Source organism: Crocodylus porosus, unplaced genomic scaffold, assembly GCF_001723895.1.
Source record: "Crocodylus porosus isolate Cpor-Errol unplaced genomic scaffold, CroPor_comp1, whole genome shotgun sequence".
In the NCBI taxonomy this organism is placed as follows: Eukaryota; Metazoa; Chordata; order Crocodylia; family Crocodylidae; genus Crocodylus; species Crocodylus porosus.
In genome coordinates this window covers 95618760-95633602 of record NW_017728918.1, presented here as the reverse complement: position 1 = coordinate 95633602, position 14843 = coordinate 95618760, and the positions used below count along the sequence as shown (strand labels likewise).

At 40.1% G+C, this 14843-nt stretch overlaps 1 protein-coding gene across 1 annotated transcript in view; it reads left to right on the top strand.

The window, feature by feature from the left end:
• The first annotated feature begins 227 nt into the window (after positions 1 to 227).
• CEP85L (centrosomal protein 85 like) overlaps positions 228 to 14843 on the top strand; it is a 190147-nt gene continuing 175531 nt past the window's right edge. Inside the window, exon 1 of the mRNA XM_019538196.1 lies at positions 228 to 372. Within this exon, the coding sequence (XP_019393741.1) occupies positions 228 to 372 (145 nt within the window). The remainder of the gene's footprint in view (positions 373 to 14843) is intronic.

The following is a 14843-nucleotide window of genomic DNA, read 5'->3' as shown; positions in this document are numbered from 1 at the left end:
TGCTGATCAACGAGCTGAGAAGGGGGCGTCCCCACACACAGCGATGAAACCAGAAAAAATGGAAGCACTGCTGGCGAAACTGGAAGTGCCCCCGCTTCTCCATGCCACTGCCACATACCCTCTGGGGCGTTCCCAAGTACCCCCAGGGGTACATGTACTCCTGGTTGAGAACCCCTGTTATAGGGGATTTAATTTATTGGGACATCTGCTGGGAGGGAAACACAGCAATGCACAAGAAGTCCATTAAGTTCCTGAAGTGTGCTGGAGATAACTTTTTGATCCAGATGGTAGAGAGGGCAACAAGGAGGGAAGCTCTTTTTGACTTACTGCTCACAAATAGGGAGGAGTTGGTTAAGAATGTGAAGGTAGAAGGTAACTTGGGTAACAGTGACCACAAAATGATAGCGTTCAAGATCCTAAGGGGAAGAAAGAAGGAGAGCAGCAGAAAAAGGACACTGGACTTCAGAAAAGCAAACTTTAATAAATTCAGGGTCCCGGTGAGCAGGATTCCTTGGGAAGCAAGTCTAAAAGGGAAAGGAGTCCAGGAAAGCTGACTGTACTTTAAGGAGGCCTCTTTAAAGGTGCAGAAGCAAGCTATCCTGATGAGGTGGAAGAATGGGAAGTGCAATAGGAGACAAGCCTTGGTCTTAGTATTATGAATGAGTATAAGAATATTGCACGGGCATGCAGGGAGAAAATTAGGAAGGCCAATACACAATTTGAAATATAGTTAAAAAGGACATAAAAGGCAGTGAGAAGGGATTCTATAGGTATGTTAAAAACAAGAGGAAAAACAGAGATTCCATAGGTTCCTCACTGAATCCAGAAGGCAGTCTAGTCACAGATGATGCAGAAGTATTTAATGCCTTTTTTTATTTGGTTTTCACAACAGGGGAAATGTAGGCTGGAGATTAGATGGAGCTTTCTGACTGTGAGAGTGATCAGGCATTGGAATAGGCTATCTAGAGAAGTTGTGGAATCTCCATGGTTGGAAACTTTCAAAGGCAGGTTAGACAGATACTTGGCTGGGATGTTTTAGTCAGGGATGATCCTGCCTTGAGCGGGGAACTTAATTAGATGACCTTGTGAGGTCTCTTTCAGCCCTAAATTCCTATGATCCTATGGATGAGAGGAACTGACTTCCCAGGGTACATGAGACGAAAAATGGAATAAGCATGAACCTATTTGTTTCTTATTTATTTGCCTAAAGCTTTTACATCTAAGAATTGAATTCTGGACGTGAAACCCTCAAAATGTACCCTTAATAAATTGTAAAAAGGCGATGACTACACGATGACTACAGATAACTCTTTCTGAAGTATATCAAAAGTTGTATTGTCTGTTACTTAGTCAGAACTGACAGTGCACTGCATGGTGACAAAAATAAAAAAAACAAGCTGTTTGTAGGAATGACTGAATTGCTTGCCTTCCCAGCACTCTATCTTTATCCCTTTGGGGAAAAAACAACCTATCTTTAAAGCTACTGAACCATTTCCCATGCTGTAAAAAAGAAATTTTGTCAAGGTCTTATGTTAATACTGCTACTTACATCAGCCAAGAGGAGTTGTCATTCCTTTGGTACATCTTATACCCTTCTCTTCTTTCCAAGGAAAGGAGTTTTCAACAGTCAACATGATATGCTACCAGCCAGGGTAAACTTACCAGGTTTCAATAATTAAATGTGCTTTTAGTTTCCATAGTCTCTTTTCATTTTATTCATGAACACAGCTGGTCTCTATCTACCAGAGGATGTAGCAGACAAGATTCAAAGGCAGCTCAAGTCTCTTCTAGGTGCTGCTCTTTTAAATATCACCCATACTCAGTCACTTTATCACATATTCATATCAGAAACTCATTGTGTAGCACAGAAATAAACCAGTTTGGCAGTCCTAGTACATGCTTACAGGAATTATTCTTAGTCTATAGGTTTGGAAATCTATAGGCTATTTTCTTTGATTTGAAATTGAAACAATGCTTAGCATTTCCCTTATTGTTGTCATAACACTTCACAAATCAACAACACTCACTGAGTAATTACTGCAGCATAAACATCTTTATATGCAGCCACTTCAGCTCAGGAAGTTAAACACTGTTATTGAGCTTGGGTCAGTGATGAGGTCCCAGTACTGAGTTCGGTGAGATCTGGGTTTTCTTTTTAGCTCTGCGGCAGACTTGTTGTGCCTCTCTTGATCATCATTTTGTAATATGGATAATATTACCCTCCCTTTTGTAAAGAGTTGGACTTCACCTGGAGATGAACTCTCATAACTGAGGCATAATGTGACAATACTGCTTCTGAGAAGGTTGCCTCCATTCTGGCCACCTACCTCTATTATTTCCTTGGCCACTGCTTTCTTATTTTGGAGAGGCCCATAGTCAAGGGTCTCCCTCCTTCAGGGCAGCTCAAAGGGGCTACAATAGGTGCCAGTTTCTGCATGTAGGATGAACAGAGAGGAAAGGCATTTGCTTTTGCCCATGTACAGCTAAGCAAGTACAGGTCAAGACACTTTGATTTTATTTATAGGAGTTACCAGTGCCTTTGATATGTTTAGATACAGAGAGATTTTTTTTCCTTGTTTCCTCATTTAACAGTAAATATAAATAAGTCTGCTGCTCCACATCTCATGAAATGATATTGAGTTGGCTTTATGGTTAAAAATACAATTGATGGGAGAGAAAAATCTGGCTGGTACTCCTTGCCAAACAGTCAAACTCTCTTTCAGGAAAATTATTAAAGGAGCTTAACACATTGAGAGTTAGGCTTTTTGGAAAATATAATCCTGAGTGCCTTGTAAGAGCTGGCCTTTTTGTGCTGGTTGACCGTGAAATTAAATGCAGTTAATTATTAAGTTTCCACCTATGATCTTGTCATGGTTATTGTTCTATATGCTACCAGTAAGGATGGAATTGGAGTGCTTCTGGGGATAAGTCAATTTTGTCTATTGATATTTCAAGCCAGTACTTCTTCTCTGTGTAGCTGGTGTTCTTTTCAGCTTCAGCTGCGAGTTTAAATCACTCACTGAAGCCATCATGATTGTGAGGACATTTATAAAGTATTTTGGGCATGACTGGTCTGACAATACAGTCTTTAATGCAGGAGAGTCAGTTTCCAGAACTGGCCACTTATTCCCTAGGCCAGCACAAATGAAACCTGTAGGCAGATAGTGTTCAGCACATTTGCTGCTTATCATCTGGGTCATCTGAATGTATATGTATATACTTAATGCAAAACTGTAGACATGGTAGAAAAAGTGGTACCTTTTATTATACATTAAGGTCCAAATCTTATTTTACTTTGTTCACTTAAATGGCATTTACATTTTTTGGCACTTACAGTTTGGACAGCAGTTCCCAAACTGTGGTTCGCAACCCCAAATTGGGTTACAACATCAGCAGATGTGGTTGCAATAAACCGGGTTTTCTGTTTGCTGCAGAAAAATGCGGATGCCCTTTAACGGAGAAAAATGTGGGAAAACACAGGTTTCCCCTTTCAGGCTGGCAGAGTTCCAGCCTACAAGGGGCTGCTTCGGGTCGGGGAGAGTGGAGGAGGGTAATTGGAGGCAGGAGATGCCATGTGCATGTGTGCACACACATGCATGTGGCAGGCAAGCAGTGATGGAAAGTGGCTCCTGCAGCTTCCTCCAGGTAAGTCTGTAAGGCTAGGGGGAAGGGACACAGGCAACACATTTGGGTGGCAGGAAGGCACAAGAAACTAGGGGGAGGGAGCAAGGGGGTCAAGGCAACGTGGCAGGAGGGCATGTGCTCCCCAAGATTTTTGCACCCACAGCGGGGCATGGGGTGTGGGGCTGCAGCTAGGCCGGACCAGCTCCAAGCAGGAGCTGCCTCCACAGCACAGCGAGTGGGACCTGGCATGGGAGAGAGAACCACACTGCCACAGCTGCCAAGGCGAGGTGTAGGAGCAGCATAGAGTTGTACCCCCTGCTGCCAGGCACACAGGGGGCACCTCAGCTTGATGGCCATGGCAGTGTGGTGCTCCTGCCTGTGCCTGGTCCTGTCTGCTGGCTTGTAGACCCTCCCATTGGGAGGCAGTAGGGCAGGGAGCCCTGAGCTCAGAGCAAGCAGCCTGCATCCTCCCCCCTGCCATGGGGAGGCTTCGCTCGAGCTGTGACGCCCTCAGAGGAAGGGGGCATGGGGTGGGATGGGGGGAAGCTGGGCTTTGTACTCTGCTCTAGCTGCAGCAGCTGCCATGTTCCATGGGCAGCAGCTGGAGCTTGGGCACTGCTGAGGGAGGCAGGGGGCTGTGGGCACTGGTCTTGGGGCACCTGGAGCGGGGTGTGGGGCTGTGGGTTGGTACTGAGGGGCCATGCTGAGGAAATGGGGTAATAAATGAGGTCAGGAAAGGAAGGAAAAGTTTGGGAAGCACTGGTTTAGAGTTTAGTTCTGGTTGCTGGCTCACTGGGGCTGCGCTTGAACTGAGCAGCTGTATGGCACAATAGGATAACTTACGTATGTAAGGTTGGACAGGTCCTGAAATTTTAGTAGCAAAAAAACTGCAGCTGGCTGGAGTGGGTGGGGTACAATGCCTGGCTCATGGCCTTGTACTTGGGGCACTGCTGGGAAGCAGTAGATGCAGGTTTAAACACCCTCTGGATGTGGCTAAAACCTGAGGGCATTCTTACATGTGCTTTGGGAGTGGGGAGGGTGCTTTAACAAGGGCACCTCCCCACCAGTCTACAGGCACCCTGAATCTCCCATGCACTAGGCCAGGGGTCTCTCTGGTGGCCCACAGCATTGTGCAAGTTTGCAACAGGCTTCAAGACCAAAAGGTGGGAGACCAATTTTTCATCTCCTCTGTTATACTTCTGACAAGTCTCCACAAAGTGTGATTCTGTTTTGCCACAGGGAGAACAAATCCCAAAATTGTACATAAATGCCCTAAACTGCAGTTATTCAGCTGCAAACATGTCATTTAGGTGCGTAATGCAAAATAGGATTTAGTTCCTAAGCATGTTTTGAAGTATAATTCACGGGTTTCATGTTAGAAGTCACTTTTACCATTTTTGTTTTATGGATTATGCATTTTCTGGGTTACCAGGTGCCCAATATTTTTGTCACAGTGCTTTGGTACTTCTGCAGAGAAATTAAAAAATCATTAAAACACAGTTTTCTGGACATTTTCAAACTTTATCAAACATTAAATTTGGATTTCAGTAAAATGGTTGGTGTTTGTTTTAACAAACTCATTCCCTATCTTTAATGAACTATTGTTTTTCTTCATGTATAGTATATACCATTAGGCATGGCTACCACTGGAGTGTGTATTATTTTTAGTTTAGATTCTAAACTATATTTGGTGCCTATAGTTTTACACCTTTACATTGCCAGCACATTTTTGGCTGTATCAGAACTCATCATAAATACAGCAATTCATGAATTTGTCACAGACATGGAGAAAAATAATATTAATATGTAGTTCAGTATTTCCTTTTTTTGGAATTTACTTTACATTTACTTTGATAGTTATCCTTGATCCAATAGGAAGATATTTTTTCCCTAGATCATTAGATTAGCACCTTTTTTTTGGTTTTATATTGTGCTCCTTATACCTATTAGTAAAAGTGAACTACTTATGGTATTAGTGAAAAAACCCCAACAATTTATTGTTGCTTTGTCTGTTTTTTCTTTTGTCTTCCTTGTTGTTTTCTGTTCTGTTTGTATTTTGTATCTTTTGAGTGCCTCATGCCAAATAAAGGCCATCACATAATGGCTGCAAGACATAAGTTCCAGCAGTGGCAATGTTATGAAAAGCTCAAGTAATATAATCCCATTGTGGTTTTCAGCAAAGACTTCCATGAATGAATTGTCCGGATGGAGGATCCATTGAAGAAGTCTGCAGATGGGAATCTTATGCATGGCTGACCCTTACACTCTTATTTCCTGTCTGTTAGTATCTGTTGTAGCTTCTTACATGAATTCTTGTTTCCTGTTTATTCAGTGTTGTTTTCTTTGTGACATATGGACATTGAGAACAGATACATAACATTTTTTTACTCCACATCCAGTTCTCATGGACAGGCTACCAACAAGGAGACAGTCCAAAGGGAGACTTAAGTTAAGATGAACCTATTGTGTAAATCTTGTATTTTTACTCACCCTTTTAAATATGGCTGTTGGTTCAGAATACCTGCCGTGTGAACTGATGATAATGAATATGTCCCCTAAGGGCGAAGGGTGCTGCTCCCAAGGATTCTTGCTTCTTCCTGAGCAAAGTAGTCATTGCCTGAGAAGAGGAGAACAATGATGGGAAGTTAACGCTATACCTTTTCAACAAAAGATACAGAAAACATTTGATTGTCCTGCATCTACTCTTGCGTAGTACGGCAACTGAAAAAAGCATGATTCTTGAATTCACCTTGTATTTACAGGTGTCATTGTTTGGGATGGCAAAGTGAAAAAGCACCCTTTGAATAACTGAAAGTTAAGAGCCTTGCAATCCTTTATAATTGATGTGATGCTACTCCACAGTTAGGAATTATCACTTGATTTTTATATTTTTTCCTTCTTCTACTCATATAATTAAAAAGTAACCCTTTCAGTTTTACATACAATTGAATTTTATCTTGGTTTCCCAGTGACATAACTTATTCTAAAGAATGTACTTAATATTAATGTAGATGGCCATGTTTTTTCCTTAATAACTTAGCAGTAAATGACAGACATTCTCAGTGAAATGACATCTATTTTTTCCATTCTTGCTTTATCCCATTTTAATAACTAACCTCCTTCAGGTTAGTAATTTGATCTTTTCCCCATTTATTTCAACATGCCTGGCCACAAGAAGGATTGGGAAATAATTTTATAAACAAAAAGTTTCCTTCCCTATTTGACTTCTTAGGCAATGTGTTAAAAGTAGAATGCTGGAGAGAGATCTCTGCAGCCAAGTCAGAGATCCATGGCTACTGTAAATAAGCATATCCTTGTTTGGGCTAAATTTAATGTTCAAGTCATCATCAAAACAGTCTAATGATATTGTCTGTGTGTGTATACGTGCATATCATATGTTAATCCCTGTACCCTCTGAAATAAATCCATCAAGTGCTGTGAAGCAAAAAGGCTCCTCGGGTCCTAATTTTGCTTTGCTTTGGGTGTGTCGAGAAGAGCCTGTACTAGTATTTGTTTACCGATCTAAGATTGCTATAAGAAGGCTGAAGTATTTATACCCTGCAGCTCAGTTTAGAAATACTATGCCTTGCAGTCTCAGTGAGGATAAGACTTGCTGACAAAAACACTCAATAAGGAGCAATTCTGGTCAGCACAATGAAGAGAGAGCGGTAGTCTGATTCTGCTATGCGGAGTGTGCAGGTTCCGAGGCCAATACAAGCAGAGTACATCTCTTCTTTGGGTTTTGATTTAAGGATTTCAGGATTTGCCCTGTTAACATATAGCACTGAAAAGAAGTCATTTCAGTCAGGAATGAATTTGCTGCACAAGAGATGTGAAATACTGTGCCAAGGATATTGGATACACTTCTATAGGTAACAAAAGCACAGTGGGATCATTGTTAAGTAGGTAGAATCTAATTTTCAAGATCTCATATGAAAACACTATAGAAAATGTGTGTGTATGTGATCACATGTGCGTATACAGACATGCACACATGCTCTCTTAGAAAGGATAATGACTTAAGTTAATATTTTTGGAATTTCGGCAAAGTTTAAAGTTGATTTCAGATCTAATCTTATACCATTAAGCTATCCTTACCTATTTTTTAAAGTGTCTAATCTATTAGCTATGGTGTGCCCAAACCATCTTGTCTATGTAATTGTTTGATCCCAGGTCATATTCAACCCATGAAAGAGACTGGAGAACTAGTTAATTTAGATCTGATACCATCTTTCCAGATGATGGAAGTTAGGGCTTTACACCCATCTTTGTACTATTGCATTTAAGGTTATGTAAGGCATGTTAAAAATAATCAGTCACATAACTGTAGACATTCCAGCAATACATATGATCCAGCAATATGTACAAGGAGTGTGACATTTGATGAAGTTAATGACATTTGTATTTATAACAAGTTGAAAGAAATGCTTTCTAAATAGTAATGCAGACTGTTGGATTTACTGGCACTGTATACCACTGAGTCAACTAGACAAAGTCAAACCTGGGGTAAACTTTATTGACTTGAAGAGAGCTTGACTAGTTTGCAGCAGCATTGTTTTTGGCTTGTATAGGAGTAACTGGATAATCTGATCACTAGTTATTCTTCCTGGGTTTGGAGTAAACAAATCCCATGCTTCTGGTCATCAGCTGATGGCCACAGGCATTTGGAAAGAATTTCCATTCCACTCCCCTTGTACATCACTGGCTTGTTGTGCTGTGGTGTTTTTTTGCCCTCATATCATTTAATATTGTATACTGGATTTCTTAGTCTCCCAACTGTCCAAAGAGGTCAGTAGGAGTTTTCACTGTACAAGGAAAGTAATATCAATTCCTTAGTATAAATGACTGACAGTCTAATCCTTTCTTAATTTTAATGACTAACAGTCTAATAATTTGTTTTAGATTATAGACACCGGAGGTATATGCTGTAATTTTTTTTAAATTAAGCTTTTTGGTGTAGATGTCTGACCTCTGTACAACAGCTTGCAGGATGGAGATCTTGTAGTATAAAGCTGTTTTTTGACATTGCCTTCTGCCTTTTGGTTGTCATTTACACTGATGCAAACTACAGTAAAAGCTTTGTTATCCGGCATGAGTAGGGTAAGACGGGGTGGTGGTTGTCTAAAAATTCTGGTTATCTGGACTTGCACGTGGTGGTGGCACAGGGTGGTAGATGGTGTTAGCGGTGGCTGCTGTGGCATGCAAACTGCTTCTCCACCCCCTGCATCCGGTCAGCTGGGCGGCACTTGTGTGGCCCACACAGGGGAGCCGCTGCCCTCACCCCATGGCTCTGCTCAAGAAATATTTGATGTGCATGCCAGAAATTCTGGTTAATAGAGTATTCCGGTTAGTAAAATGGTGGTTAACACAGCTTTTACTGTAGTTTACTCACAAGTCATTGTGCCATCTCAACTCACTTTAAAACCCAAACATTTCCAGGCATGAGTTTGACAGTAATCAGAATTCCTATCTCAGAAGGAATTCTAATGTTTTGATGTATGTGTGGGGTTTTTTTTGGTTGGTTGGGTTTTTTTTTTGTCCTGAAATGGGACAAGAAGCTGAAATACCAATATTTTGCATATTCTCAGATCGAATAGTTTGGCTTGGCCTGGCTGACATTCAGTGATGTCTGCCCATGCTGGTGGTGTACCTCCTTAGACGTCTAGTTTTATGTGCCTTGTGCCTCATGTTTATGCAACCACAAAAGGGTCAGAAACTTACTTAGAAAAAAAGAAAAGATTTCTAGGTAAAAACCTATAGCCCTACAGTTTTAAGAAAAAACTAATTTATTGTGATAAATCATATATTTGGCAATACTGATTTTTTTTTTTTTAATTTTTACCCAGTCCCTGAGGACGTAGATGACAATATAAGGGCAGCAGGGCAAAAGAGAATCAAGTCAGATCAATTTGTGCATGTCTGCATTTAAACTGCCCAGTTTGATTTACCTGTAGAAAGATAAAACAATTATGAAAATGGTTCTTTTCACAGATATGAGCAGATACAATTTGCTGGGCAGTACTTTCATAGATTTCATAGACATTAAGGCTGGAAGGGACCTCAGATGATCACCAAGTCCAGCCCCCCACGCGTAGGGCAGGAAGTCAGCTGGGGTCATAGGATCCCAGCAAGATAAGCATCCAAATTTCTCTTGAAGGTGTTCAGTGTAGGTGCTTGAACCACCTCCGATGGCAGGCTATTCCAGACCTTGGGAGCTTGGACAGTAAAGAAATTCTTCCTTATGTCCAGCCTAAAATGGTCTTGCAGTAGTTTATGACCGTTGGACCTCATCTTCCCTTGGGGTGCTCTGGTGAACGAACATTCCTCCAGATACTGGTGGTCACTTTGCCTCTCTGCACCTTCCCTACTCCAGCTCTGGCAGTACACTTGGTGCAGAAGGAGTTTTGCGGCTGTGAAGGGAGATGTTACCTCTTTTTTTGCTGCTGGTGTGCATGTTGAGTGGCCAAAACACTACCATTTTTGGCAACAAAAAAGAGGGCATTCCCCACTTCCCCTCTAGCAGAGAACTTCTAACCTGTGCTGCCTTTTCTACTCCCTCTCTGCTGCTGGAACTGAAGTCACTGCAGGAAAGGTACAGGGTGCAGGAGGATGGGAGGGTGAGATATCCCTAACTTCATTCCAGCTCTGTTAGCATCTGGGGCTCATGCTTTTCTTGTCCATCCATCATTATACAACTCCTTGACAAAGGTGTACTGTGGAGGGAAAACTTATGATGTTTAAGAAAGAAATGGAAACCTAAGGGAATGCAAAAGTTGCAATTTGAATTTCAAAGTCATTCCCAATATAGATTTTTAGTAGAAAATATGTTATAGCTTTTCACCAGGCTGTAAAGATGCTTCACATCCTTGTAAGCCCCCAGAAATAGTTTGTATTGTCTTAAACCAACTTCAATTACTTTTTTCTTTTTTTAGCCATCTAATTTCTTAATTCTATAAGATATGAAGGAAAATGTGTGGAATAAATTAAGATTGCAGAAAAGGTTTACTCACACAAAAGTGCTGTTTTTACTTGTCATGCTCCAGCTTAATTCAGTTTATTGCATTATGCTTTTTTACTCAGAAAAAACAAACATAAAATAACAATGTGATTTGTGAATCCAGTTACAAATTAGTTGAATATGATATTAAGCGGGTAGCAGCTGTTTAGCACCAGCACATCTTATTTTCTGTTATCATTTCTCTTTCTTGTTTTCTGCCAAGAGGGAGGAGTTTGTGTCACTGAATCCTGGGGTGGGGGTAGAGAGAAGGCTTTTCAGACAATAAATCAAGCCCATTCATTGTCTGTAATAGCACATTGCACAATAATTATACTTGGAAGGGACTTGCTTCCACTTGTACATAAATTAGTGGTAAAGCTACATCTATTCTTTGACCTATACTATTGACATTGTATTATATGATTCAATTTTTTATACCCCTTGAATTGGAAATGACAACATTGTAATTGAATTCACTAATATTGTAAAGGAGCTGCAACTGTGAATGTTTTTCTTTCTTAGAGGGGAGGAAAAAAGTTAAAATCCCGAACTGGTTCCAAACCAGATTCCCAGATCTGAAGTTCCTGAAACTTGTTTCTGTGTAAATCCAGATCTGGATTTTTAAGACTTGGTCCAACCTGCAAACTCTCCTTTGCAGAAGATTCAGTCAAATTAGCTTAAATTTGAGAACGCAAAATAAATGTTTTCTTTTATGGCAGGATTAAATAGGACGGTGTGTGTGCAGAATAGAGGAAAATGCTTTATTAGGGAATTAATAAAGCATTAGTAAGCAAAATCTATTTATGGTTTAAATCCATTGATTTCAGCTTGTCCCAGTTTCTAGACATGTAAGTGCTATGAACATACTGATAATTAATTTCAGTTACTACAAAACAACCCAGAATTCTGTCAAAAGGAAGAGACTGACTTAGCTTATATTGACTGAATGCTTCATTCAGAATGTGTACCCTGTTTTCTTTTAACAGGGCTAGAGCAGTTAACATGCTGAGAGTACTGATGCAGGAAATTAGATACTTCAAATACAGGGAAATCATTTTGAGTTTAACATCCACAAAACGCTAGTTGAAATGAATGAAACAATCCAGTTGTTTCTCTCTTATCAACTTTTTGTCCTTCAACTTCCTCCTCCTGTTCTCTTGTTGGTAAGAGATGTTTAGGAATCTGTTTAGTTACCATTAGAGGAAATGCATACCAGATGCACCAAAGCACGTCAGGGACGTATGAGATGGAAGGACTGTCATCACACCTTTTCCGGTCACATTTCCACCTGGTCTCACAGTTTATGCCTTTGGCTTCTTACTGCTGCACTGTGTTGTAGTGTCAAACTCCTAAGTTCAATATTAGTGTGGTATTCCTTCTGTTGTAGTTTTCTTTTGTGATAATGTACTTGATATAAAAAAACCAAAACCTTTTACATTGACAGACTCTTTAAAACCCACTTTGCCCTCTTCGGAATGTGCTAAGTAAAAGTGCTGAATTCTAGTAGTGTAAAAGCATACAGATAAGAAGCTCTGGTGTTCTTTTTAGGCAACATGTAGAAGAGTGTTCTGTAAAGTGCTGTTGAACTACCTTTTTCTGTATAAGTATTTATGGGTCCGGGGCAAATAAAGAACACTTTACTACATATATTCCGTTCCACCATTTAGTAGCAGTAGTAGTAGTATTTTATTTACATCTTTCTCCAAAAGAGTACAATAAAATGAGCAATAAAATTATATATAACTAAAATAACAGCATTTGCATACATTAGAACTTTTACTAAAAGTATGCAGTCAGATTGTCCATTCTACCAGTTTGGGCAAAATTAAAACAGAACATAGTAGGTGACAGAAAAAGTAAAACCAAGTAGGGAACAAGGAAACAAAATGGGAAAATTTTGTATAATTTTTGGCCCTTAGTCTTTGTGCAAGTAATGCAAATACGCTTAAGGTCTCTTAGGTATGAGAGAGGCTCTGAAGTATTAGATTGCTTTTTCTTTATTAGCCCAGTATTTCATAGTTAATGGAGAGGTCCATTTTCCTCTTATTTCTTCAAAAAAACCAAACAAGATCACAAGTAATGATTTAAGTCATCTAGCTCAATCTTCTACAAGAGCAGATTTCATTCGCATATGGGGTCCGACACCACCTGCCTGTGACAACTGCTGATCTCAGCCGAGTAATGGCCTTTCTTTGTAGTTTTGCACCTCAAACAGGTAGGTCTCTAGGCCAATTTTCCAGTATTTGAGACTACCTGCAATGTTTTTTAATTCAAAAGTGAGGATAGAGGGGTAGGAGACAAGATATACATGTTGTGGAACCATTCTTACTGCACTGAGGCCCTTTCCCTAGTCTGTCATGATCCACATTTTTTGTCCTGAAGAAATACTGAGGTGTATACCACAACTGAATTGTTCAGCAGTTTTCAAGAGGGAGGTGTTTTGAATTTGTCGGGGAGTTTTTCTTGAGTAGATATTTGTCAGTGTTGTTGGTAAAGCTGCTGAGGTCCAGAAATAAGACAAAAGCAAGATTTGTGAGGTGAGATAATATCTTCTATTGGGCAAACTTGTTGAGAAATGTCAGACAAGCTTTTGGGCATCGGGGCCCTTCATCAGGTCTGGGAAAGAAACAATTACAGTCCAAATTAAATAAAAGAACAATTGCTTTAGCTTAACCTTAATTTGTTACTGAATTTAACCGCTGGAAAGAAAAACAAAGAACAGCAGAGAAATTAGTAGACGGATAGGTGAGAGGTAAGTTATAATGAACCATAAATCTAGTGGCTTTAAGTCCATCATTTTTGGTGTCCCATAAAGGTATGTGTTTCTGTTCCACAGCCTGTCTTCTGAAGGTGTTGTGCAAGTATCTTCACAACATTACTTTTTGTTTTTTATCAGTGTACACTTGCCCAGAAGCTTTATAGTTTACTTGTAGAAAATCGCCTAGCAACTATGTTGTGATAAGTGGGCTGCTAATTCATAGATATTTTAAATTTGCTGTGTGCTGAAATCCAATCTGTAACAGTTGGATTCTCCAGAGGAGGTTAAAAGTTAGGAAAAATACGTTGATCAGCTACCAATAAAAAAAAAAGCACTAGATCAGCTCACAGGCTTTTGATATTCTTTTTTTGTTCACGCGGAAAAAAAATGCTCTGTGATATTCAGATTGCCCCTCTGACTCTTGGCTGTGTTCCTCACAGGATATAGTGGCAGAGTAATTCACTTCCCTTGTCTGAGTTTTCCAAGTGTGATGTTTTCAGGCTAGAGCATGTAGATGCTGGGTGTTGGCTAAATACATCTTTCTCAGCCACCACAGATATATCCTATATCCTTCTTTATCCAGACGTATTTCTAACAGAGGCTGGGTTGTATTTGTAAATCTTCAGAATGGGACAACCAAGACCCAGTCACAAACCAATAGCCATGGTATAACTATGCCCAGTTGGGGAATCATTTGTTAAAATCTTCTGGGCAGACTGAATGTGTCTTGGGAGGGGGCTATTTTGTTTTCTAACTATTGTGTGTGTGTGTGTGTGTGTGTGTGTGTATATATATATATATATATATATATATATATATATATATATTGCTCTTGCCTGGTCATCACTTGTGACTCCATGAAATAGAAAAACAACCTGGATATTTTTGTGCGGGAGATTTTATTCTTTAAATGAGTAGCAATCCTTGTTTTCCTTCATCTCTTTACCCTTCCTTTTTGAAGTAGGCCCACATATGGAAAATGATGTATTATCACAAAACCTTCTGAGCCTGTGGGGACAAGATTCAAATGCATTTAAATGAGGTAGCTTTACTATAAGCTTAGGTATATTTCATTTGGCAACTGAGTATCTTTTCAGTTTAAGCTGGGGAGCAAAACCAGGGTGGTGTTGGTCATCCTTCTTCATTCATGTATGATTTACAGTTAATCTAGTGTTCAGTTGTTGGCAGTGAAGGCCCCTTTGCCTTGTACTGGGCAGCAAATATGCTCTCTGTGTGCACAACACCCCTTTCTTTGGCAGGGCTGCATGCAGTAGATGAAGGAGTAGTCGCAGCCTGAGGAGACTCTGGTTGTGGGCTTGATGTAAAAATCGCGGTTCGTTTCTCGGGAGGCGAAAAAAACCTTCAGCCACAGACACGCTCTATTAGCAACACAAAAGGTATATATTTGCAAATAGGGTCAGAGAGAGAGACAAAAGATCAAACACTCTGCTGCCCCCGAGGGAA